This window comes from Sebastes fasciatus, chromosome 19 (assembly GCF_043250625.1).
Source record: "Sebastes fasciatus isolate fSebFas1 chromosome 19, fSebFas1.pri, whole genome shotgun sequence".
NCBI lineage: Eukaryota > Metazoa > Chordata > Actinopteri > Perciformes > Sebastidae > Sebastes > Sebastes fasciatus.
Window position 1 is genome coordinate 22,304,951 of NC_133813.1, and position 27,444 is coordinate 22,332,394.

Sequence of the window (27,444 nt, forward strand, 5' to 3'; positions counted from 1 at the left end):
GTGACCTCTTCCTCTGTTTTACCGGAGTTTCACTGGATATTTGCACTTGTGCAAGACTTTTTATACATTACTGAATAGACAAAGAAGTGGTAACCCCTCCCTCATAGAGTCTAGCTGTAACCAGCGAAAGGTGACCGCAGTGAAGCAACAGGACCAGTCACTTTGACTTCCTGTGCTTATCAACCTGCAGCTCTCCCTAAAAACCTGACCGTGTATCTCCTGTATCCCCTGCCACACAACATTGATATGCCAGTCACATAAAAGACACCAGGACAAAAACACTTAACTGGAAAAGGATACACGGAGCAGGAAACCACTGATGATATTACTTGCTTTTTGGGGGGCCGTTTGTATCAGTTGTGTCACCCTGACCACCTCTATCTTGTGCCTTGACATATTGATTATACCGCTGCATACTTCATGCTGTTATTTTGAAAGATTTCAAAAAGAGATTTATGAAGACCCCCAGAGTGATCATTACCAGGTGGCCTTGTCAGGCACCACCACTTCTTCTTCTTCTTAGGTTTTCTGGGATTCCTGAGGGACGATGGGTGTCCTCTAGGTAGTGTCCTAGTGCATAGACGGTGCCGGGAATAAAGAGGGGGGGGTGCTCTTAATGACCATCTGCTCAGAGAGCAACCTTTTTAATGAAGACGGATGTTGGGAGGATCTGACCAGGGGCCTCTAGGCAGGGGTCTAATGACACACCCTCCTATGTCTGGACCTTCTAGGTTGTCTTACGCGCCCTGTCTGCCCTCACCACCGCACTGGCACCAACAGGCCTCCTGAAGCTGCTATTAAAGTCCTCACACACACCCACCAGCATGTGGTGTACCACATAACTATGATAACTGCAGTCGTGCAGGCCAAATATGAGTCTAGTTAAGCTAAGACTCACGCGATGTTTGACAAAATAAAAAAAATTGTTATAGTGAAGCCTGAGGTGCATTCAAGAGCATAACGCAATACAATAGATGAGTTAATCCATATTTTCATCTTCAAGCACAAATAAGAGATGTTTCATGCGTCCTGAAAGCTTTTTCTATTAATCTAAAAGTGGAAACAGAACTACTTCTGTAATCTACAGAAGTAGCTACAGCATTGACACCTATTGTAATCTTATTAAAGGTACAGTATGTACGATTTGGCAGCATCTAGTGGTGTGGTTGCAGATTGCAACCGACTGAGTACCCCACCGCCTACTCCTCCCTTTCCAAGACTGCGGTAATGTGAGCCGCCGATTGCAAAACCGTGGTAACGCCGTTCGCCTCGCTCAGAGGCCATCCCCACCATAATAACACTACTTTAGGAGCAAGGGAAGTCAGACAACGGCTGGTGGTACCACGGTTTTACGCTCACGACTCACGTTACCGCAGTTTCGCAAGCGTGTCAGAGAACTACGGTGGCTTTCAGGTAATGTAAAAATGTGAAAGGCTCTCTCTAGAACCAGTGTTGGGTTTGGCCGTTCTGGGCTACTTTAGAAACACAGTGGAGCAACATGGCGGAGGACCAGGACCTGCTCTTTATGTGGTTTGGAAAGGCTCATTCTAAGTTAACGAAAACACAACGATTCTTAGTTTCAGGTGATTATACACTAATGAAAACATAGTTATGAATATTATATTCCATTTCTACTAACAGAGCCCCCAAAATGTTACACACGGTTTAATTTCACCTTTAATTTTTCATCTTGTGATCATCAATAGGGTGAGTTCTTATGTGGCTGTGTGAAAAGGTTCCAGGTCTTGTGCATAAATGTTTTAATTGTAGATAAAAGCTCTACCCTGCAAGCATTGTAAGAAGTTGGGTCATTATTCTTGCCTTGGCCTAGCTTTGTCATCGAGCCACGTCATGTTATGGTTGAGTAACCCAGATTTAATTGGATTTCAGTTACTTAAATTAAATTCCCTTTTCACTCTCGATCCGCATCTTTTGTTGTCCGAGCTTCTTTTCACTCTTTTATATTGAAGTCTTGGGAAATGTTTCTGTTGATTTGGCAGAGTCCTGTGATCATGCTCTGGCGCTCAGGCCTCATCATCCATAGATGTGATTCCAGAGCCGCAGTGTTAATAATATCCCAAAAAAAAGGAGGATAGAGGGAGCTTACAGCACCCACACACCCTTAGGCTTCACCCCGAATGTGCGCTCAAATTAAAAACAAGCCCGTGGCCTTACGGCGCTTCTAAACAGGGGGGCTGTTGTGTCAGCAGTCTTTTATTAGAGTCATCCTGTTCAAAAAACACAGCAGGGAGAGGGGGGAAAAAGACTGCTGGAGAAGACATGGGCGCCTGCTGTCCTCTCTTTTTTTTCCATCAGACATCACTTCTCTGTAAAGGTTATTAGAGAAGTCAGCTAAGATTGATGGATGGAGATGGAAGACGCTCAGAAGCCCATCTCTCTCACACTCATCTTCATCTTAGGTGTTGCTAGTGACAGTAGAGGAGCAGAGGAGAAGATGGATGGATGGGCCCGCTCTCTACTGTACTCCATTTACAGTGGATCTCAAAAGAGCATGCTATTTATAGTCTTTTTCGTTTAGACGTCTTACAAAACATTAATTTAACACTATTGGCTACAAAACAACATTATGTTAATGGGAAACTTTTAATGCAATCTCGGATAACTGATGTATTTATCTATTAATATGCTGCGAGTAAGTACACGAGGGGCCGCGGGCTAATAGGAGCCGTTATAATGAGGGATGATACCAATAAATTGATATCTCCTACACTCACCACACTCCTCTCCGCAGCTGCAGTTAAAAGGATTGACTCAGCCTTCACTAACCTTGTATTTGACTTGAACTGTCATTAGCAAATCAAAAGCAGATTAATTAATCACAGGTCCACCGGGGTGTGCATTACCTTAAGTGACTATTGTAATATAACTTAAAGAGAAATCACCCATGATTTCTCATCCTGACACCAGAATGAATGCTTTGCTACTTCCAGGAGTGCTGATGCTGTCATCAATAGGGGGGGGGGGGGTGGATTCTGTAAGTGGTGGAGAGTCTATTAGGGCATTAATTCTGCTACAAATGGAGCTCTTCCCAACACTTACATCTCATCTGGACGTCTTCAAGGCTTTTTTCCCCCACTCTGCTGCACCTATTAGTCTACCTTCCCTCCCTCCTTTTCCTCAAATCCTTTCCTTAAAACATACTCTCTGTTTAGAGAATGCAGAGGAGGACTACAGGGGGAAAAGTGTTGTTTTAGTTTGACCGAGAGGGTCATAAACTGTACAACATACATGTGTCAGTGTCGAGAAGAAGAGGCGAGTGGCTATGTGTGTTGTTGTTGTTGTTGTTGTTCTGCCTCAAGCTTGGACGCCTTACCATCCTGTGTTACACTCTGACATTTGGAAACACACCGTGACTCAGAAGAGGCCAAATCACAGTGGGAACGCTGGATCACAGCTTGAAGCAAGCAAGATCCCTGGAAGGTGTACAGTATTTATATAATCATGTAAACAAGGAGCAAAGTCTTATATTTGTGACCTCCACAAGCATCGCACTTTGTCCTTCCTTACATCTTTACATGTCCCTTTTTTCTTATTCTTTTATCTGTATCTGAAAAATGTGTGCTGCTATTACTGTAACCAGATTGCAGCCACCCCAATGGTGTACTTATAGTATCCCCTGCTGGCAAAAGAGGGAACACTTCCCACAAAAACAGATGGGTATATAGAAAAGTCCTCAGTTCTGTTGTACATCACTGTTTTTTAAAAAAAAGACAATAGTGAAATGTTTTCAAAGATGTCAGATTAGGAACATAAGAGTAATGTTATAGTGAACTGAAGCTGAAAACATGCATGAATGTAGGTCCACTAACTTGCTTTCAGATGCTGGGAGCGTAGTCATTAAATATTACCCCACCAGAGGTCAGTACTACTTTATATTTATAACTTATTTTATTCAAAATCTCAAGTGATTCATCTAATGCATCAAATCCCCATAGTAACATGCATAGGGGATCAATGGTTTTCCTGTTACAAAAATAAAGGTTTTAGTTCAACAAATAATCACGTATCTTCTTTTATAAATAACACAGACAGGCGGAGCATGCTAATTGACTTCCACTTTAAGATAATACAGTGAAAAGCCCATAATAAGCCCAGAGAGGTCACTGCACCTCGTGCCGCTACAATCCACCATTCTAATCAATGCAAATCAGCAGTCATTATGACTGATAGCAGAGTCATTCACCACTCAAGACATAGTAGTCAGCACATATATATGTATTTTCATTTAGTGGATGCTGTCTGTCAAACTACGTAGTTCATCATTATTGTGGATTGTGGAGCAGAGTCTCTCTTCCATGTATGTTCCCAAAGAGCAGCTACCATCCCTCCTCCTATAAACATGCTGGTTTCCATAGCAACCTGGAGCAGGATCTACAGAGCAAACACTCCAGCAGCAGCAGCCAGGAGAAAAGTGCCCTGACAATGGTGTCTGAGCTGAGGTGGAGGGTTCAGAGCAGGTGGAGGGTTCAGAGCAGGTAGCAGGTTCATGCAACACAGAGTCACAAGGTTCAACGATCAACTGTCCAGTATAAACTTGATCAGACCAACAGAAATACAAAAAGAGAAATTAAAGTTTTTTTTTGTATTTTAAATTTTGGCCCAGTCTGTTATGAGCTGAAATAATTGCATTTAAAATAATTTTGGCTTTTAATTTATTAATTATTATTATTTTAATTTACTTATTTTTCTGGGGGTTTTTTTTGGTCCTTTCCTTTTTTTATTCTTTTTTTTATTTTCTTTTTTTTATTGTTTTTGTTTTTGTTTGGTGTATGTTTCATTTATGTTGCTATCGGATTTAATATATGTATATATGTAATTGTTTATGAAATTAACTCTGCTTATTTAATGGTGCAGTAATATTGTTATAGGGATGGGTGGGGGGTGGGGGTATAATTTGTTTATACAATTATTTATTGGATTTTGTACAGAATACCAATAAAAAAGACTTTGAGCAAAATTTTAAAAAAATTTAAAAGAATTTTGGCAAAAAAAAATTCTCCATTTCAGAACAGCATTTTAAAGAGTTGTACTTACTTAATTAATCACGTACATCACATTAATCTATATCACTGCACAGCCTATAAGCAACACAGATATGCAACATGTTGAACATGTCATTTTACTGTCAAAACTGCAGGATAAAGGTTATTTTAGTGGAAAATAAATCATATTAAAATAAATAAATAAATAATAAATAAGGGCGTGATTTGTTTAGGGGTTTTTTCCCCCAGAAATTTAAATTAACAATCCAATCCATCAATAATATTCCTATCTAGTCTATATCAATATGCAACTGAGCAAGAAATACATGTTTTCATGGTGGCATCATCGTGGAACTCGCGCTCACATAGGCGCGTAAATGCGCACGCGCAAACTCCAGAAGGAGACCCTCAACTAACTAACTAACAAAAAAATAAATCTTTAATTATTTACTGTTAACTCAGTTTGAAAATGACGTCGCTCAAAAGCAGCCGAGTCAAGGGCAAAGGAGTAAGTGAACCAAACCGGTGAGAGAAAAGAAGTTCCTGGAAGCAGCAGAGTGAGGTGAGGTGAGGAGGGACTGAGAGACTCCTCAGACTCAGACTCAGACTTCACTTTCTCTGCTCAGTGCACAGACAGACATCACTAAAACTGTGAGAGAAACACGCCGGTTGATCTCCTGTCACCCGGATTACAGCCACAGCTCGGCGGACTGAAGGAGCTATTCATCCTGACATGTCACTGCGACGACAGCACTAAAGGTGAGTGAAGGCGACTATGACTACAGAGATAACTTGACAATAAAGGTCATATATATATATATATATTTTTTTTTTACTGTTTTTGAGGGACACACTTGTAAACACTTTTTTAGATTAAATTCCAGATAGATTAGCTGCTGTTTATATGAATTAAAGTGAAAACAAAACAGAGTTTTATAGCCTAAACTTTAACTTTAAAAGTGTCCTATGTGTTTAAGATGCTGAGACATGTTTACTCTCAGATATAAAACTGATATTTTAATAAAATAGAAGCTTTTATGTCGGTTAATATTTATATACAAGTGTTGACAATTTATTTTTCTTATGCTTTTCATTGTATGTAAATACTACTTGTTTCTGACTGTCCACTTGTTGGTATGATCATTCTTTTTCTTTATTTTTTATTTTATTTTGTTTTGTATTCTACATGTTCGAAATACATTTTGAAATGAAATATATTTTGTATAAAATACATGGTGCACAGTTGTTTGTGGTTGAGTGGTTTTCTACAGGTTCAAAGTACAAAGACTGTGTAATCCTTTGTTTAATATTACATTTGGTGTTTTAATTTAACCCTTTATTTGGAGACCATATATGTTTTATGTTTTATGTTTTGTTGTTTTTGAATCATTTCCTAGGTATGAGCTGTGGATTATCATATCCTGTGTAAAAGCAAACTTTTGCAAACTGCAGCTACTTGAACCAACTTCCTCATGCGCTTCTGATGACTTCAGCCATGAGTGGAAAGGGTTGTCAGCTCCTGGTGTCTCCCTGCAGTGTGTCCCCGTCACTAAGCATGATCAGAGGACACCAGCCCCACCACCAGTCCATCAGGATGCCCATGTGTTCCCCACAATGGTCCGATGCGCATGGTCCCTCCTCGGGCGTGGAGAAAGTGAAAAGAGGAACCGTCCACTCTTTTGCTCCTTCTGGAAATCAGAGCGAAGGCCATGTCGTCCTGCCGACCCTGAGCCTCCGCAGACAGGTGTTGACCAACGGGAAGCATCTAAACATCTCAACTGTGTCCCCAAACCAGCAAGTGCCTGCTCATCATCCTACAACCAAAACAGTGACAATACAGACGGGACGCTGCTCCTCCAACAACAGCTTCAAAGGTAAAAAACAAAGGATGTGTGAGCAAAAAACAGGTGGAACTTTACTCTCTATAGATCAGTATTTTAATACCGCAGTATAGAATCTACATTTTAACTGAGATATCAGGGCACACGTCCCATAACATAATAAGTCTGACAGAGTGATGTTATAGCCTTATACAACTCAAAACCACAACTGATTTACTATTCGCATCTTCATTAGGGCGAGGCGATATGGCCAAAATCTTATATCACGATATAGGTCATTTCGTATCATGATAACGATATGTATCACGATATAGCATGTTTTCTAGTAATTCAATAAGTAAATAGTCTATATGAAATAACCACATGGCAAAGCCAGATTTGTGTATACTCCTGTGTGAATTAAATACTTGACAAATAAAGAAGTACTGAGTATTTTCTCATTTTAAGAACTTGAGTGCAAAATGAACAGTTTTAAGTGAAATTATAGAGAGAAAAGAAAGAAACAGAAACGACAGGCATTTTTATATTGTTTGGACGATTATATCATCAAATTGCCCAGCTCTAATCTTCATACTTACGCCTATTCTCAGCGTGCTCTTCACAACCTCACTGTCTTCTTGCTAGACGTCTTGTTCTTATTTATTGATAATTAACCGAGCATAAAGCTTGTCCTGAAAGTTTCTACAGAGGAAAAGTGGAAGGAGGTGAAAAGCTCATTAGTGATTAACAGAGCAGAAAGTGTTAGGTTGGAGAGGGAAATTCCGCAATCTGCTGTATAAACCTTAGTTAAAGCAGAATTAATGTCATGCATTTGAGTTTTATGTGCGTGTGTTAATGTCTTTTCCAGATAGTTGTGTAACATTATGTTAACACTTTGGATAAAAGTTGTTGCTCTACTGAAACCTATATACTTTAACGAGGTATCTCCCATATGGATATTCGGTTTATTGAATGTTGTGTCCAGCAGGTCGCTCTGTGTCGGGGCCTACCATGGGAGTATTTGGTCAGCCAGCCGCTGCTAACCTGACAGTGACCAGCAGTCCCATGACCGTGGTCACAGGCCACCGCTACACTGCAGGGCCTGCAGCACAACATCCCCCATCACATCCACACAGCATGCAGATTCCCCACACTGATGCCAGGTGGGCAATATCAATAACAGTATGTGATGATGAGCTCACTAAAGCTTAAGAGTGATACTAAAGTGGATAACAACAATCTCTTTCAGATCCTTACATTCCAGAGAATCCCTGGCATCCACTACGCTTAGTCTGTTTGAAACGCAGTCGGTGTTTAGTGGCAGACATGACTGGTCGTATGGCTACCGTGTGCTTCCTCCGCTGGGTCTGCCTCAGTGCTCCGAGGGAGGCGAGCAGCTCAGCCTTCCTCACGGCACGGCCATGTCCGGTACGACCGTGTCGGGTGGCACTAGCACCTCCGCCTCCTTGCCCTCGTACCTCTTCGCAGGCGACGCCGCAAGCCCCGCACAGTCTCGTGCAAAGAAGAGAGCACTTTCCATGTCGCCTTTGTCGGATGTCATGGGTACCGATTTCAACTCCATCATACGCACCTCGCCTAATTCGCTTGTGGCTTATATCAACGGCTCCCGCAGCTCTCCATCCTCCCACCTCACACTCTCGCCTGTCCAGTCAGAAGGTTACGGTCACTTCCTGGGCGTGAGAGGCTGCTGCATCCCGCGCCACTACCCCCATCCCCAGAGCACGCCAGACTCTTCGCAGGCCCTGGCCCCACAGACAGATTATAGCCGTATGCAGATGCTTGAAGAGGGAGGGGGTCTGGAGAGCCAGATGGCCAACATGGTGGTGGACCAGCAGTGCCTCCCAGAGGAAGGAGGGTCACTGGAGAAGACCTCAGAGAGCTGCAGCCAAACCGCCAACAACCTGCTGCCACCTCCGCAGTTACAGCCGGCGCTATTGACCACTATCCAAGAGGCTGCTACTCCGCAGGGGCCTCCACCACCCTATCACTCACACCAGCACTTCCACCTCGCAAGACTTCACTGTAAAATAAAGCCCCATTCTCAGGACCCCATGGTTTATCCCAGGCACGGGGTGAGCTTTCTACCCCAGGTGCCCATGCTGGAGGAAGAGGAAGGAGAGCTGGAGGACTATGGGGCCCACTGCTGCAGGTGGTTGGACTGTAGTGCAGTCTATGACCAAAGGGAGGAGCTGGTAAGGCACATAGAAAAGCTTCACGTGGACCAGCGGAAGGCCGAGGACTTCACATGCCATTGGGTGGGCTGTCCACGCAGCTTCAAGCCCTTCAACGCCCGATACAAGCTTCTTATCCACATGAGGGTCCATTCAGGGGAGAAACCCAACAAGTGCACGGTACACCATTCAGATGTGTCTTTCATACTTTATTTCTCTGCCTCTTCGAAAGAAGATTCCTTATGCTATCTCCCCTCCCAACAATACACATATAGCACAGCTCTTTTGTGAGAGGAATGAGTGAATGCAGTCAAAGCAGGAACATGATGAATGTCAGGGGCTCACTGAGTTCAATTCTCAATGTTCCATTCAAAGCCACAGTATCCAGTTGAAGGCTTTCAAGCCTCAGGCTGCAGGAAAAAAGGCTTTTTTAAAGGCAAATGCCTTCATGTGCTCTGTGTTTATGGCCAAAGTTTAGATCAAAAATAAGGCCTCTCTCTCTCTTCTCTTAACTCTAGCCATGGGGTAATTAGCGGAGCTCTGTGATAATTGACATGGGAGTTAACTCAATTATGTAGTTATTAAACCAGCACAAAGGATGCCTAGCACTTTAGATCTGGCATGGCACCACGACTCTCTAGTAGCCACTGGGCCTGTCAGCAGCAGGGGGCTTGCCAGGCCACCGTCTGACAAACTTGGCCGTCGTTCTGGGAAGGTGATGCCCCGTGGTCTGGCTCTCTGCAGGTCTGCAGGTCTGTGGCCAAAGAGTTGGCGTTTATCCACGAGCCGGATTATTGATGAACTAGTAGCTTTGTTTGTCCAAGATGAATGATCCACCTAGCTATTTCAGATGTGTTGCAATTGAATGATGCCTCTTTAGTTTGGGTATTAGTTTTAAATGTGATGTGAGAATATTAGAAAGAGTCGACAGCTGTACTGAGGTACACCAGCACTTTGAGCTAAATGCTAATGTCGGCATGCAAACATGCTCACATAGACGATGCTTTAATGCGGATATTAAGCAGGTCTTGCAACATTTCCTCATACAACAATTTGTATAAATTCCGAAAAGTTATTGCTCATTTCTTCATTCCTATGAACGTCCAGCAACATGTCGATTTCCGCTCGTTTCATACAGTATTTTCAAAATAAACTTCCGTCTTCACAGGAATCAACTTAGGTTTAGGAAAAGACCAGAAGAGGCGTAACTTAAGTACAGATGTTACGTGACAAATAAATCAATACTGACTTCTGATTTCACATTGGATACGAACACCGGTCTCCTAGGCGACAGTCCTGTGTTTTTTGACCCACCCATCCACTACGACCTCCTCCTTAAGTGACGTTTATTGCTCTTTGTACTTCCTGGTTTGCGATTACGTGGATTACATATGAACCGATTTCGTGGGATATACAAATTACAGTGCATTACTTTTCATAGGTAGAGCTACGAACGGTGTATGAGAACAGCCTGAGCAGGTTTACCATGTTCACTATGTTAGCTTATTGTGTTAGCATTTGCTAATGAACAAATACAGCTGAGGTTGATTGGAATATCATTAGCTTTGCAGGTATTTGGCTATAAACCAAAGTATTGGACAATAATACCTAAAAGTGGCGTCATATGAAAAGTCAGGGGATCACCAAAGTAATTACAATTCATCCGGTTGGGACCATGGACATCTCAATTTCACGACAATCCATCTAATAGTGTGTATAATCTGTTGAGATATTTCACCGAAAGCTAAAAATGTCAACCTGCTGGTGGTGCTAGAAGAAATGTCAGAGGATCGATAGGATTCATCCTGTGGGGACTATAAATGTCTGTAACAAATTTCATGGTAATCCATCCAGTAGTTGAGATATTTCAGTCTGGACCAAAGTGGTGGGCAAACCAACCAACAAACCAACAGACAGACCGACGTTGCAATTCCATAGAGCCATGCAGCTATGGCTAAAAACTATGTCTGGATTGTAAACCACTCTGAACTCCCTTCTTTGTTTTTTTCTCACTCCCACGGGGAAAATACAGGAGACTTAGATGAGTAATTGACAATCCACTCACCAAACATGCTTCAAGTCGCTGCTTTTAACAAGTCAATTATTAACGGCATGCATACCTGCAGTCGACCTTTTGTACCAAAATACTCACTTATTAGTTGCAGCTCGCTCTGTTGCCATGGGGCCGCAAACGTTGGATGGGTCTGCGTTCCATGTAATCATTCAATAATGAAGAAAGTATTCATGGTCACAACCTATTGCCAAAAACAGAAATGATACAAATTGGCACTTGTGTTTGTGTTACAGTAATTATAGTACAAGATAATGCTGGGTCAAGAGAGAAAAGGTTAGCACACTAGACTTATCTTTCCTGCGCTTTAATGAGACATTTTAATTCTGCGTGGATTTTCTTCAGGTCAAGTCTGAACAATAATATGTCAAGGGTGCAGGCTTTTTCTATACTCTACATCTTTGCATGAGTATGTGCATGTGATTACATCTACTCCATCTGAGATTGAGAAGTGGGAAATGCTAGATATAGGAACTCTGAATCTAATACAACAGTTAGAAAAGCTAAAAGCACTTTAATCGTCCAAGATGCAGCGCCCAGTTTTTCTTAGGAAATGATTGGCAGGTGAATAAACTGATGCATGATAAATGAAGTGCGAGCCTGCTGCAGAACAATGAGGTAGCTCTTGTTACACAGTGAACATCTCGGGCAGGCCCAGGCTCGTACCTGTCATCTCACAATCTGTTTAATGATGATGCAGCGGTTTGTTAACATATCCTTGACTCACCAGTCTGTTTACATCTGTCACTGTGATTTAAACACATGAGGTTTTAAAAACACAGTGTAAACTTCAAACCCAAACAAGAGATTCCTACAGTCATTGTGAGTCAGCACGTTAATTATGATTTTTAGACTCTTTTTTTATATAATTCTCTACTATCACCATTTTGCTAACTGCTCCTCAATGAGTGGAGAAATGGAAATGCAAAAATAAAAAAATACATAAAATAATAAATAAATAATTGCTCGATTAATTTAAGGTTTAATGAGTAAATTGTGTTTTTAATTAATTCAAAATATAATGAATATTGATCAGTAAAGCAATAATTGCTACCAGTGAGCATCAGTTATTGGCAAAGTTGGCCAAAATGGACTTAATCTTCTTTCAGTATGTATTATTCATGCTGTGATCAATCAGTGCATTTGCATGTCTGTGAAAATAAAACCATAGTTCCTTGCTAATACACTAAATGTCCCTACATGAGCAGCTTGTAATTCAAGCCTTGCTATGAAAGCAGACCCGATTAAATTTCAGGTTTGACAACATTTTGAGCGCTGTCCTTACAATTGTTTGGAGGGAACTAACTTGTTTTTCAGCACCAGGAAATAATGCTTTAGTATCTGGAATACACTTTCACTCATTTACTAGCTTCTGTCATTATTTTGCATTGGTAAACAAATCTGTTTATTGATCCAGAACTCTGAACTCCCTCCTTAGTTATATGAAAAGTCCCACATTATGTCAAATTTAGGTATCAATACTGACAGTTTGCTACTTATGTTGTTTTAAAGGAACAGTGTGTAACATTCTGGGGGATCTATTAGCAGAACTGGAATATAATATTCATATCTATGTTGTCATTAGTGTGTAATCACAAGAATCACGTTTTCTTTAGCTTAGAATGGGTCCTTCATATCTACATAGGGAGCGGGTCCTCTTCACGAAGTCCACTATGTTGCTCCTTCATGTTTCTACAGTAGCCCAGAACAGACCAACCAAACACTGGCTCTAGAGAGAGCCTTTCACATTTTTGTGTTACCTGAAGGCCACCCTAGTTCTCCGAAACGCTTATGAAACTGCGGTACCGTGAGCCGCCGTCTGACTGCCGTTGCTCCTAAAGTAGTGTTGTTAAGGATAGCCTCTGAGTGAGGCGAACAACAGATGGTTGCAATCTGCAACCACACCACTAAATTCCAAACACTGTGCGTTTAAAGTAATAATCTCGAAGATTTTCATTTAAATAAATGTCTGTTAAGTCACTATATCACCGAATGACGTAACACAAAGGGAATTAAGCCTATGGCCCACTGATGAAAGCTCTTGCATTTGCAGTATGACAAACTGGGTGTCTATGGCGACATTCCCAGGAAAGGTGACACTGTTTGGATCTCTGGGAAAAGAGATCGAAAAACACCCCTGCAATTACCGCTTATCACCATAGATGCCGCCAAAGAGAACGAAACGGAGATCTTCGAGATTGTGGCTGTGTCCGAAATTGCATACTATGCACTACATACTCAATATGTGTGCTATCGTTCAACATACTTTTATGTGAATAAACAGTAGTATGTATCTTTTCAGACACACCGATTAGTAATTTACGTCGTCACTTCCTGAGAGTCTCCTTGCCGGTTGGAGGCGCGTAACTATGGTAACCTGTGCCAACCTCATGTGACCAAAACATGATTTGTGAGAATCAAAGTCTGAATTAATTTAAAATATATATTACCCCTAGCAAACTGAAATCTTATACTTACACTTAAATTAAAAAGCTGTCTGTTATGAATGTTGACGTCACTACCGCATTGCATTGTGGAATATTTATGCCACTGTAGTGTCCAGCGTTTGCGTACTGTAATATTTCACTGGAAATAGTGTGCAATTTGCGTACTATTGGTTTCATACTAAGGTTTCCGACATACTAAAATATCTCACGTACTGTTTTGGCGTACTAAAAAGCATGTATGCAACCTGTAACTTTAATTGTTTGAAGGTTCATATGATTTATTTTCTTTGTGAACACTTAAGCACTTTGTCCCACACTTTGAGTAGTTGTGGCAAAACTATTATTCTCATGTAACACCCCTCCAGGAATGTACGAGCCACTGGATACAGGGGCTGACAAGCTAAAAATATACAGTATAAGGAAACAGGTGAAACAAAAAGAGCCGAGAGGGGAGAAATATCACTTGTGAAACAGGGAAGAGTGGAGTCCAGAGTGAACTGACCTCAGGCTAAGACTGGGCATTGGACAGACTCTGCTGGCACAGACTGCTGCTGTCATTGTTCAGCCAGGGCATGAGTACCTGCCAGGACCTGTCAGGAGCTGGCTGTAACACTGATCTACACCGAGGAGCCATGCTGCTTTCTTTTCAGCCCAAACGTCCCTCGCGACAAACTAAAAAGCCCTCCGCGCTTTATGAGCGCTTTATGAGACAGAGAGAGAGAGTTACACAGTTACCCACCCCTGGCTAGACCTGGAGACTTGGCAGTATTTTAGCTTTATGCTGGTTCTCACTTGTCTGACCACTTTGCTTCTGAGACTTATTTATCTCTGTCGGTGCTGTTTTTCTAGCTGCTGTTCATTATTTTTCTTTAAACTATATTTAGGATTGGTCCCCTTATGAAGGAGCATTTATTGTAGTAGAGCAGAACTGGAAAGAGTGCCCAAGTGAAATGCGTGGGATGGGGTTTTGAGAAGCATTTCTCATTTTGTGCAACCGTTTTGTTTGGTTTCCAGTTTATTTGCTTTGACAAAATGTTAATAATTCTTCATATTCAGTGCTGGTCAATCTTACGCTTTTATAAAATTTCCAGAATACAACCAGCATCCATTTAACATAATTGTCATAACAAATAAATTGTGACAATTGCTTCCCTTCAAACAAAGTTTAGCAAAAAAGCGACCTTTATTTTCAAGTTTGACTGCAGAAGCAGGACGATTTTTGAGAATAGAAAGGAAATAGCTGTGTTGTGGTATTGAAAGGCAAGTATTTCTATGTAGAATGCAGAGGAATGTTATTAGTGAACTATTAATGGTCAGATTTGGCTTTGGCAGTGATGACTGAGAGGTATCAGTATGTCAGGAATCTAGTCTTAGAGAAAAAATAACAAAACTGGACATGGTCTGTGTGTTTTCTCCATAAAGCTTAGTAAGGACATTCCAGCCCCCCTGTGAACAGGAAGAGGGAGAGTAAAGTCCTGCATGACAGACATATTTTAGCTGTGAAGTCACTGTGATTGCACGCTACTGCAAAAAATGGGGCTGTTTGTTGGTTTGGATTACTGGTATTAGTATTTTCCTGAAGCCCAAGAAGTAGTACAAGTGCAAGGTCTGTCTGATGCTGTTATATATATATAATGTAGTCATTCTTCAGTCTGAGTGTTGCTGTAAATGTATTACGAATAGTCTACTACAAGTGACTTGTTTCGTTATTGATAGCTACCAGCCGCTGTCAAGGTGATGCAAGATGAAGGATTCAAAACACAAATGACAACACAGTGGTGTGTGTATAAACACTGACCCCTGCTGGTGACACACACAACTATCAGAAAGGTGTTACTTCAGACATGATATTGGAGTCAAGTGTGAAAGAAATATTATATTTGAAAGAGTGGGCGAGTAATATAACTTTTTTTAAAGATTTAAACGGTACTTTCATTTTGCAAACCCTTAAAGATGAAAACTCAATTTTGACAAAGCATACATCGTTTGAAAGCATAAAGCCTCATGATTCGATGTGTGTAAACAATATCGCTGTGACAGCTGTTCCTTCTTTTAGAACAGGAGTGCATACAAAACAGAAAAAAAGACAATAGGTGAGAATAAACCATGTATTTCTACCATGTTTGTGCCTCCGTAAATTTGGGTGAGTCTCATATAATTCCGATTCACGTATTGATGGTAAACTCTAAATAATTTATCTGTCAGAAGAGGGCCAGATTATGACTGTAATCAAAACGGTTCAAGAGCAGTAACCATTTAATTTTGGGTATGTTATTTTCGGGCTTGTGCACAGAGAGAGTGTGCTTGTTAAGGGAGTTAAGCATAACTGATTCCTTCAAAAAAGGGTGCATCAGACTCATTAAAGTGGCAGTAGGCAGTATATTTTTGGCATCACAGGGCAAAAATTCCATAATAACCTTTCAGCATGTTGTAATTCAAATGTGGTGAGAGATAACTAGACTTCTGCACGGTGGCTCTGTTTTCAGGCTTTAAAAAATCTCTCATGTGACCGTTTGGCGTTCCTTCAAGAGAATTCACAATGGCTACCTCGACACAAACTTTCTCATTTTACAGCTAAACAGTACACTACAAGATAATTCTGAAAACATTTGAGGTGAGAAATAGGCATCAACGTAACATAATATTGATTCATATTTGATCAGCGCTGCCTAGTTTGGTCGGAGTTTGCGAGTGATTGACAGCCGGCTCTCATAGACAGCAGCTGGACAGCAGACCTCAGATCAGCTCTTACTGCTTGTTTTCCTCCGGTCTGTGAAATCTTGCAGATGCCGTTAGGAGCACCAGAGGACACAGAGGCACATGATTTTTTTCAGGTTATCTGTTTCATGTACTACTGTCACGATATCGTGACCGTTTTATAAAAATAACTTATTATTACTTTTTAATCATATTTGCTCAAATCTCGCCTACTTCAGCTTTAAGCTATAGCTTGAATTATCAGTGTTATATTTGTCAAGTAGATATCTGTTCCTCATAGTGTGATGTGCTCTGTATCCTGCGTGTCCAAGTTACATCCACACAATATTCTCCAGTTAAAGCTGCAGTGGATAGAAATGGAGAAAATATGATTAAAAAAAAATATTTTTATAAAACTTATCGATAACGATATCGCGACAGTAACCTGAAAAAAAACATGTGCCTCTGGTGTCCTCCGGTGCTCCTAACGGCATCTGCAAGATTTCACAGACCGGAGGACAACTAGCAGTCACAGCTGATCTGGAATCTGGCGTCTAGCTTCAGTCAATGAGAGCTGGCTGTCAATCACTCGCGAACTCCGACCAAACGGTCAAACTAGGCAGCGCTGATCAAATGTGAATCAATATTCTGTTACTGTAATGCCTATTTCTCGCCTCAAACGTTTTCAGAATCATCTTGTAGTGTACTGTTAAGCTGTAAAATGGGAAAGTTTGTGACCCGACAGCCATGTTGATATCTCTCGAGGAAATACCAAGCACCACCCACATGGCCGGAGCACAGCCAATAGGAACGCACTCACTCTTTTTTAAAGCCTGTAAACAGAGCTATGAGGAGGTGCAGACGTCTAGTTTTCTCTCAGAACACTTGAATTACAATATGTTGACAGGTTATTATGGAATTTGTGCCCAATGATGCCAAAAACGTGTTGCCTACTGAAGCTTTAATTGCATCTTCAACATCCAAAAAGTGTTTAAAAAAAAAAATAATAATAATAATAATAATGTCACAGCCATTTAAATTATAACTATAAATTCACAAGATAATTGCAGAGTAGTGGTATTTGACTAATGTGGTTGTATAATAATCAAGCATATAGAGACGAGCTATACAATAGAGTCTGCTCACTACAATTTATAGCCAGGAGTTGCAACTGTGACTAGATAAACTTGCCATAAAACTAAAATGCACCTGTCTGTCTTTCCCAAATGTTTACCCCTCTCAGGCTGCTTCATAGCTGCAGTGAGCGAGTGTCAGTTAGGAGTAAATGGCAATCATTTTTTCTATATTTCCTCTTTCACTCCCTCCCACACACTGAGGTCAGCAGGCCTTTGTCTGCAACGACTTACAGCTCATAAGCTCATACTTCCAGGTATGTGTGTAACATCAGGTGGGAGATGCTTGTGTATTGAATATTGCACTGGACGGAGCCAACAGCCAAAAACAGTAATGACTTTAAATGACCCACGGGGTTGTTTTTAAATGTAGTAGAAATACATCCGTTGCAACCCAATGGACAACTTTCACTGTGTTTATATGCGTTTACAGTTCGAGGGCTGCAAGAAGGCTTTCTCTCGGCTAGAAAACCTGAAGATCCACCTGCGCAGCCACACGGGGGAGAAACCCTACCTATGTCAGCACCCCGGATGCCTCAAGGCCTTCAGCAACTCAAGTGACAGAGCGAAGCACCAGCGTACACACCTGGACACAGTGAGTGGCAGCCTCGCACAAATGCATATCATTTCAAAGCTTGTGTATGTGTGCCTGTGCTTGCCTCTATGTGGAGTCCTACATTATGTCTGTGGTTGTACAGAAACCGTATACGTGCCAGGTGCCTGGCTGTGCAAAGCGTTATACTGACCCCAGCTCCTTGAGGAAACACGTGAAATCCCACTCTACTAAAGAACGCCAGTTACGGAAGAAGGTAAAGACTACACGGTGCATGCTGTGAACACAATTCGCAAGTTTTTCCAAGCACTGTTGTTCTCCAGAATGTAAAGTTACACCAAGTACGCAACTCAATGGCCATGTATGAAAACTGGACTAAACTGGATTTGTAAAAGACAAATCTCATTAGTGATGACTGCGTCACTTCAACATTAACCATAAACAAAAGAAAAGCTACAGTAACATGTCATGTCAATCCATTTGTCCTAATTAGCTGAAAGTATTGAGCATTATACTCTCTAACTGTGATGTGCTCTCCATACCACTCTGTTAAACACTGCGGCTTTACTGTTCTCAGAAAAAAATGTAATTTACTTTAACTTGCATCTCTGTGTGCACGCAGTCAGGTGAAAAAAACATCCACTTACGCTCACACTAACAGAGCTCGGTTGCACAAAAACACATAATTATGTGGTTTGTCACGTCTTTGACGTGTATTCGCCTCCTTTATTTTCCATTTCAAAGTTACACATTATGGCACGACAGCGTTGCCGTTCAGATTGTTGCATGTGTGTGAGTTCCATGCTCTTTAGCTCTTACTGAGGTTGATGTCACCATAGATACACACAAAGAAGGTGGGTAGTTACTAAAAAAAGTGACACCTTACAAAGTCTCCCACATGCTCGACTTCTTTCATCTAAAACTCAAATAAATGTCTGTAGTAACTCATTTCACGGATGCTTCTCAAGATGGAGTGCTTGTTATATTGATTTCTTACCAAGACTGCAGCAAAATCCTAACTTACACACTGTATAACAACCCTCATAAGCATCCATAAGCCGTTTCTTGTCTTTTCTGCAAAGGGTTCTGATGGTAGCAAACGTGCTTCAAAGCTATTATCCTTAAGATTTTCATATTGTTTGATGCTACTTGGCTGGCATTTATTCTGCTATAGCCATTATATACATCTAAAAATATACAGTGCACAACATCAAAGTAAAAAGGAACAAGACGCTCTATTCATTGTGAGTCACGGAAGAAATATTGTAGTTTACTATTACAGTATTACTACAGTTAGAATTATGAAAAAACAATTGTGTTTATGCTCCATGTGCCATGTCTCTAGATGAAATCCACTGCTGATGGGACTCAGGACACGCTGACAGACTGTTTAACCATACACCCTCTACAACCAAGCCTTTCTCCTCTGGCGAGGACAGACTTGAACTCTTCCCCTTGTGCATCCCACGAGTCATATTCTGGTACGTCTTAGCCCCACCTCTTTGCATTAAAGCTGCGGTCGGGAACTTTGAGCAAATATGATAAAAAAAGTTATTTTTATAAAACTGTTACTATATCCTGACAGTAGTGCAGGAGACAGATCTGTGAAAAGAATCATGTTCCTCTACCTCATCCTAGCGTTCCTAATGGCATTTGCAAGTTTTAACCATGCCCAAACGAAAACAACCGTCAGAGCCGAGCTGGAGCCGAGCAGTCTCTGGGCAGCTGTCAATCACTGCTTGCTAAACTGCTGAACTCCAATCAAACTGTCAAATTCTTGTTACTGCAATGCCTATTTATTAATGTTTCTGAAAACATTTGAGGAGAAACATATCAGAAATAATTTAGTTTTCTGTTTAGCTGTAAAATGAGAAAGTTTGTTGGTGCCTTCAAATGGGGTCGTGTTTATCGTGTTCACGAGAACAGTCCATATGAATTCACGACCTCGTAAGTGGAAAGCTTCTGAAAGCTCAGAGTTTGAGAGTTGTGATGTGTTTGTTGACGTTGGAAGTATCATTTCTCGGGACATAATAAGTGAATATATTGCAATTTTAGCCGTATATTGTTTTTCTTCGTAATTTTATAATATGTGAGGAAAATGCTGATATTCCCAATGGCCTCATCTTTTTCCTCTGTCATTATGCCTTTGCATTTACTGCATTATGTTACCCACTTGCTAGCTTACTAACTGTTAGCCTCTTTGGCTTCTAGACGCCGACAGTAACGTTAATATTGCCGCTACATAGCAGCAATGTTCTCACGATTTAACCAGTTGAACGCCATACTTGACACCACATCGTGGACAAGACTTCCCATGTTGTAAACTCAAGCTCAGGAGTTTCATTTGAAGGCACCATGAGACCCGGTCGTCATGTTGAAAACAGTCGAGCCAATACCAAGCAACGCCCACCAGCGGGAGCACACTTTCTCATTTGACAGCTAAACAGTACATTAGAAGATGTTTCCGAAAACATTTGAGGCGAGAAATAGGCATCACAGTAACAGAATATTAATTCATATTTGATAAGCACTGCCTAGATTGGCAGTTTGATCGGAGGTCACACGTTTCACCAGCAGTGATCCTCAGCTGCTCAAGAGATTCCTCTTCTCTGATTGGTTGTTTTCCTTCGGCGCTGGGAAATCTTGCAAATGCCATTAGGAGCATTAGGAGGACAGAGAGGAACATGATTTTTTCCAGATCATCTATCAGGATATAGTAACAGTTTTATAAAAAAAATACTTTTTTTATCACATCTGCTCAAATGTACCTACTGCAGCTTTAATATGTTTGATTTGAAAGCTAGATACTTTTAAAGCATATTATCCCCCTGCAACCATGTGCACATAATAGGTTTATCCGTTAGATTTAGGCTGTGGTGGACAGCCCTGAAGTGTCTGTCATCCCTGTTCCTCAGCTGCTCTGCTGGGACCAGACTCCTCCAGCGATCCTCACCTGGCTCTGTTATGCTCCTTACAAGATAATTACAGGTACTGGGTTTGTTTTTGTTTGTGTGTCATTAAGTCAGGTTTGACGATTTTATATTGAAAGGGGATAGTTGGGGTGTTTTGAACTGGGGTTGTATGAAGTACTTATCCATAGTCAGTGTATTACCTACAGCAGATGACGATCAGCACACCCCTGGTTTGGAGTTACCACATGGAAGCAAAGCAATGTACTGCTGTGGACGGGGCCAGCAGCAAAACGTATTTTAGCCACCTAAAAGAAAAGCCCAACTAATAAAAATCAGTTTAAGTGTACGCTATATTTAGAATATTTTCACTGGTTTACCTTGCCGTGTGACAGCTATACAGTCTATGTTGCTGTCATCTATGCTCTCACCAAAGCCACCAGACTCCATTGAAAAAAAACTGTAATTTTACCTCGTAGAACATGAGAGTTGCTGGTCTACCGCTGCCTCCATCGATTAGCAGCGGTAGACCAGCAGTTTTTTTCAATGGAGTATGGCGGCTTTGGTGAGAGCATAGATGGATACAACGGCTTCAGTTCCTCGTCAGAAACAGCTGTCTGACGGCAAGGTAAAGAGATGAAAATATTCTCAATATAGCGTACACTTAAACTCGTATTGATTTTTTTTAGGTGAGCCTTTCTTTTAGGCGGCTAAAATACGTTTTGCTGCCGGCCCCGTCCACAGCAGTACGCTGCTTTGGTCCTGTGTGGTAACTCCTGTCTGTTTCTCCAAACTGGGGCCGTGCCGACCGTCATCTACTGTATGTAATACACTGACTATAGATAAGTATCTCATACAACCCCACTACAAAACACCGAACTATCCATTTAAGTTAAAAGATGTATGTATACATACATAATGGAACAGGAACTCCAACTACATTTTAGGGGGAAAAGTCACTAAAAACATGCACATACCCATTTATAAGCAAAAAAAGACGAAGCTCTTTCTCATGAATCTTTTTGAAATACTGTGGAATATAACCATGCAGCAACAACATTTGTAGCCGTTAGCCAACTGGTATTTTCTTTGGATTTTCTATTCCCATTGGCACAGTTAAGACTTTAACCATGACTGATTTAAATGCTTCACACATCTTTTTTTTCTCCCTTTTGATGATCTGAAACAATCAACTCATAAACATTGGTTGCCATGGCTTCAAGACTATAAGCTCATAATTAGAATAATCAGTTTAAAAGAAAGCACTATTTTGTACCCTGATAAAAGCGTCTAAAGAGTTGGGGTTTTGTTGGTGCTGTGGCTGGCGAGATTCTTTACAGGTTAAGGATAGCCAGCAACACATTTCCCTAGTCAATCCATAGGAAAACATCCCTTCATCTACAAACTTCAAAGCATGTGATAAAGTATTTCTGTCGCTCTGAGCAGCCAGATGCTCATGGCTCCTCACTGGTTGGGATTGTTCTCGTATCAGCAGTAGGCCGAAGCATTCACCGCAGGGTTCTGGGCAGACAATTGGCCAGCGAAAGCAGACCTTGCCTTGGCTCATTGGTCTTGACCGCTGGTATTAATGGATGCTATAGTCACCGACAAGAGCGGCTGAGGAATTCAATAAGTGAAACATAAAATCTAAAAAATACCATTTAAGGTTCAGTGGGAGAAGAGAGATGCTGTAATTGCTTTTTTTTAGATGTTAAATCGATTGTAAAATCATTGTTGCCATTTTCTGTACACTTTTCAGGGATTCCTTTTCAGTTCCCATTTAGTTCTTGCATATTGTTAGCTCCCTTAGTCTTCTTTTTATTGGCAAGTAGACATGCAAATGTGTTACTGAGCCAAACCTAACAGCAGGGGTGTCAGCTCCCATGGCCACTGAACAATATTTACATTTACTAGTTTAATCCTCTCTATTTAACAATGAGTTACACGGATCTGAAAGTAATATCCTTGATTTTCTTAATGTTGTAACAATGAACTCCTATACAACCCTTTACATCACAGACTTTCAATGAAGTTAAACAAGTTTTCCTATTTTAGCCGATTACGCTAAATGCAAAAGCTGAGTCTTGATCCATTATCTAAAAACGTTGTACTATTGTGTTGGGAAAAGCTCTGGAGGAGCTTGTGTTGCACAGGCCATAGTGAATAGAGTAGAGACTGCAATACATCATAAAGTGCCCCTAGAGTGCCTCTGTTGCTTCTTATATCAATTGCCAAGAACAGAGAATCAATCTTGTGGTCATGAACTCGATGAGTGAAACACCTTAGACGGTGCCTTTTTTTCAGTACTGTGCAGAAACTATATATTTTATTTCAAATAGCAATACTACGGCAGCGTACTGCTGCCACGCCAGAACGTATTTTTTCACGTGATATTTTCATGTTATTACGAGATACTTGTCACGTTATAACAAGAACGAGTGTACAAGAAGGAGTTTGTATGTCGTTAAAACATGAAAATATCTTGTTATAACAATAAGCTTTTCACATTATAACGTGATACTGATCTGTTTTTCCTTTTCTGGCGTGGCAGCAATACGCTGCGCCGCACAAATGCTTTTAAATTTAAACTCGGAGCAAAAAAATATCCTACATGGATTGTACCTGAATTATGCTGTGCAGAAAACTAAGGGTTAAATCAGCTGTGCACCATGCTGAGGAAGTGAGGCCGAGGAATCCATTAAAGCTGTGATTCTGACCTCATCACATAGATATAGAAAAGATGAAAAAGTTGAAAGAGGGAGCTTTCTGCTTTTTTTTTCAGTGGTTATTTCAAATACATGCCATGTTGTGCATATCATCTGCATCATTCAAGCAAGTAAAGGATTGCCTGAGGAAAATCGCAGGTGATGACAGGTGGATCTCATGCGCCATGGTTGCCGAAGACTGAGTCAAATTAACGCAGACTGTGTGAAACTGTCACCTTGTCATTACCGCATGATGGATTAATGCTTTATTTGCCAATAGTTATCGTGCCTTTGTGTGAAAAGTGGGGCAAATGTGGAAGTGGACAAATACAGTTGTTTGTTAAAGTGCAATGTTTGCCTATTAATTCTAATTGAAGTATGGTTAAAGGATGTTTTTCATTTCTTTAGCTCTTAACATCTACAGGAAGTGGTTTTATAAATAGAAAACGATAGCCTGTGATAGTGATGTTTTTACATAACTTGATGTCATTACATCTTTATACTATTTATAACATTTTATATAACTGCATAATATTGTCTTACTTATTTCTTAAAGAAAACACCATACACTGAATCATATAGTATAGATGACGTGCACAACTAAGGTAACACCTGTAGCCCTTGTAAAAACCGTGATATTGAAAAAATTATATATTGATATCATGTTAATAATACACATATGATAATATTGTGTAAATAATCCAGCATCAATAAATCATTTTAGATACAGTTATGGTTACAGACTCTCTCTCCACCTCCACACTCATATTTTGAGTGTAACTCTTTTACCGAAAAAGGGACAAAACGCACAATAAACAAAGTTAAACATGAATTTAACTTAGCACTATAATTATTATTATTAATTTCTATAGATATTGGGTTGATATTGTGATTGTGAATTATTTTGGCCACGATAATTGTGTAGTGAAAACCAGATATTGTGACAGGCTTATACAGTAATCCCTGATTTCATTCAAAGGGTAATCATTTTTAATATGTGAGAAATATTTCGCTAATATTTTTATATTTAAAATATTACATACAATCAACAAAATTATCTACATTCTTAATTGCATTGTTTTGGAAATCATTACTGTACACGGATATTTCTGCATTGTCCACAGAATGCAAATAAGTAATAATTGATTCGTTCTTTTAAATAATAAAAACATATATTGTTCTTTTTTCTTAATTCCATAAGAAAGAGTATTAAATTCAGTCTGAAATATTTCAGGTTTGTTGATCCCTCCCCTCACCAGCTCCTACCCGGGGACCGGTGCTCTCCCACCTGCCTCCCACATCCTCCCCACGGGACATCCCTGCAGAACAACGGAGATCTGAAGCAGCCCTGCCAGCTGCCTGATCTGGCAGATCCAGGTATACTCAGAGGTGTATCATCAGTGTGTTCTTAAGGTTTGTCAAATAGATGTCAATACAGTTGTGCAGAAGGGGAGCTTCTTCTGAAAAGGAGTTTATAGTTCAAGTTTCACATGTGAAGAGCCCATTAGCAAACGTCTGGGTGCTTTGACAATCTGTTTGAACTGATTTTCTCACATGCACATTAATGGTGCCGTATATCTTTATGATGTGTAGCAGGTGGCTGGTGATTTTTCTAGTTAAGGAAAAAATCAGGCAGCTCCACTCTATGTGCCTTTAAATAGATATCACCTATTTTCCCCGCAGACTTGACAGCCACCGTGATGTTGACAAGGTGTTCAGAAACGCACAGTTTAGGTTTAACTGCTGAGATAAAGATGGTTTGAAACGACTGTTTCAGGCCTAGTGTTACTTTTCTATTGGAATATATAACTTATAAATAAAAAATGTGACTTTAATTGAGTTGTTCTTTACAATGTGGATAAAAGAGAATTCTCATTTTCCCCCCGTAGAGCTCTCAGGGCAGATATATTCTCCTCCACGATACGGTGGGATCACAGCACAGACCTGCTCGAGTCACCTGATGCAAGTCGATGCCTTTGGTGACAGCCTCGCTCCGGCTGTCAATAATCCCAATGGGGTGGCCACCTCACAAGCAGCTCTTTCCTGCATTACAGGTAATGAAAATACAGTCTAAACTAAATTACCTAAAGATGAGCACTTTATTGCCATCGGATTTCACAACTCTCGCTGTGTGCATACATGCATCTGTGTATTTGTGTGTGTGTGTGTGTATATGCAGGATTTGATGTCCACAGTCAAGCGCAGGATGTGGATCATAATCTAGAACTGCATGGAGGGGATTTCTTCAGCGCAGTGGACCACTGCACAAGCCAGATCTCCTGCGTCTACACGGAGGGATGATATTACTCGGGTTTTGTTCCTTTGCACTATTTTGTGTCCCTGTTCCATTCAATTCGATAGAAAGAACACTTTAGATGGCGCCACAACTTTAGCAAAATAAAAGGATATTTGATTGATTGATTGATTGATTGATTGATAAAACAATCCAAGATGCTGCTCCCTGGGTCTTGAAGGAATCGACTCTTCTCAGCGCAAGTTCTTTTCTCTCTTCGACTTAAATCTCTATAAATGTACTATTTGACTCAACACTCTTCTGCCTCCATAATCAATGTATACTAACGACTGAGCCTACAGGATTTTATAATGTTTACTTTTTCAGTTTCTATATATAACAATGTTAATATAGTAAATACTTCAGGTAGTTTTCTGGTGCCATTTTTGCACAATATTCAACACTGCAATCAAAGCAAAGTATGCAAAGGGAGGGTTTTTCTTAGAAACATGCCTTTGTAACTATAGTAACAAGACAGCCTCACCATTTCACTGTAATGTTAATAGACATAACCTATTGTTTGAGTATAGTACTGTGCTACGATCGCTCCTGTACCTATAGATCGAGAGGCAGATTTTTGTTGGTGACCATACCAGTGATTTTGCATGTTTTAGTTTATTTACTGCAAATTCATTACACTTCACTTTGTAGTTGGCCCTTTAAGAAAGCATGGCATGTAGTGCTGTACATTTTTTAACCTGCTTTATACAGCATTAATTTCAGTTCATTTCCATATGGTATGAAAATGAACTTGTGGAGACTTTAAAAGTGTAAACTATCAGTGGTTAGCTGCTTTTATTTTACAGTTACATTATTATTATAGAGTTTTTCGATTCCAGTTTACACTTTAGCTGCATAACCATGCAACCAATAATTCAACTAGAAGTAAAAAAGAAGACATGATGATCACCATAGATTAGCCCACCCTACACAAAGGCAAATTTTAGATTTGTATAGTGTAGTGAAATGATCAGGAGGTTAAAAAAACTATTCAAAACACATCATGATCAGCAGTAATGTAAAATATACATGATTTGTAGTAAATGGGCCAAAATATGCAAAAAACGCTGCTGTGGTGTTTTAACTTTTGAACATATTTGGATCAATAAAAAGAAGTAAATCATTTGTACCCTTCCGTTTGATCTGTCACATAACCTGTATCTCAGTGATATGATGAAGACGCACCAAACTCAGTTCGTGGTGGCTAATTTAATTTGTTCTCGTTTGAAACTGAAAGGACAAACTATTTTAGTTGAAAAATAATTCTTTAAGCAAAAGAGTGTCATGCTTCAGACGGGGGTTTCTGTAGTTGCCTAGCAACAACAACAGCTTTTCCAAAAAGCATCTGTTTAGTACTGCTAACCAAAAAAAAGTGCTGCGCAGTGGACACAGGTGGTTGGTTAAGCTCTGTATGCAATAGGAATACATTTAACTAAGTATATTTTAATTGTTCAGGTAGAAAAGACACGTTCATTAGGCGGGGTTAACTTTCCAGTAACAAAGTATAGGACAGTAATGGGAAAATGCAACATGATGGTCAATAAGTACACAGCACAGGAGAATGGATATAGTCACCCTTGGCCTACCCAGCCATCTGGTATGGTGAATACCAGAGGCTGCC

General features: G+C 40.4%; 2 protein-coding genes across 5 annotated transcripts in view; one reads left to right on the forward strand and one right to left on the reverse strand.

Moving 5' to 3' along the window:
* The window catches only part of unc5cb (unc-5 netrin receptor Cb), a 212,526-nt gene extending 201,250 nt beyond the window's left edge, over positions 1-11,276 (reverse strand). Inside the window, exon 1 of the mRNA XM_074618094.1 lies at positions 11,168-11,276. The gene's annotated coding sequence lies outside the window, so the exon portion shown is untranslated. The remainder of the gene's footprint in view (positions 1-11,167) is intronic.
* On the forward strand, positions 5,464-26,955 carry glis3 (GLIS family zinc finger 3). Of its 4 annotated transcripts, none has more exons than XR_012591669.1 (11): positions 5,464-5,762; positions 6,401-6,877; positions 7,809-7,986; positions 8,073-9,195; positions 17,797-17,958; positions 18,062-18,172; positions 19,262-19,397; positions 20,832-20,904; positions 24,790-24,907; positions 25,420-25,584; positions 25,710-26,955. XR_012591669.1 is itself a non-coding variant. In XM_074618096.1 (11 exons), exons 2-11 carry the CDS (start codon positions 6,487-6,489, stop codon positions 25,829-25,831), a joined length of 2,604 nt encoding a protein of 867 aa, XP_074474197.1. In that variant the 5' UTR covers positions 5,465-5,762; positions 6,401-6,486; the 3' UTR covers positions 25,832-26,955. The 4 variants fall into 4 exon arrangements, 3 of the variants coding, with proteins under 3 accessions (XP_074474199.1, XP_074474197.1, XP_074474198.1); XM_074618096.1 differs by having other exon boundaries at positions 5,465-5,762; positions 24,765-24,907; XM_074618097.1 differs by having other exon boundaries at positions 5,466-5,762; positions 7,812-7,986; positions 24,765-24,907.
* Positions 26,956-27,444: the final 489 nt, after the last annotated feature.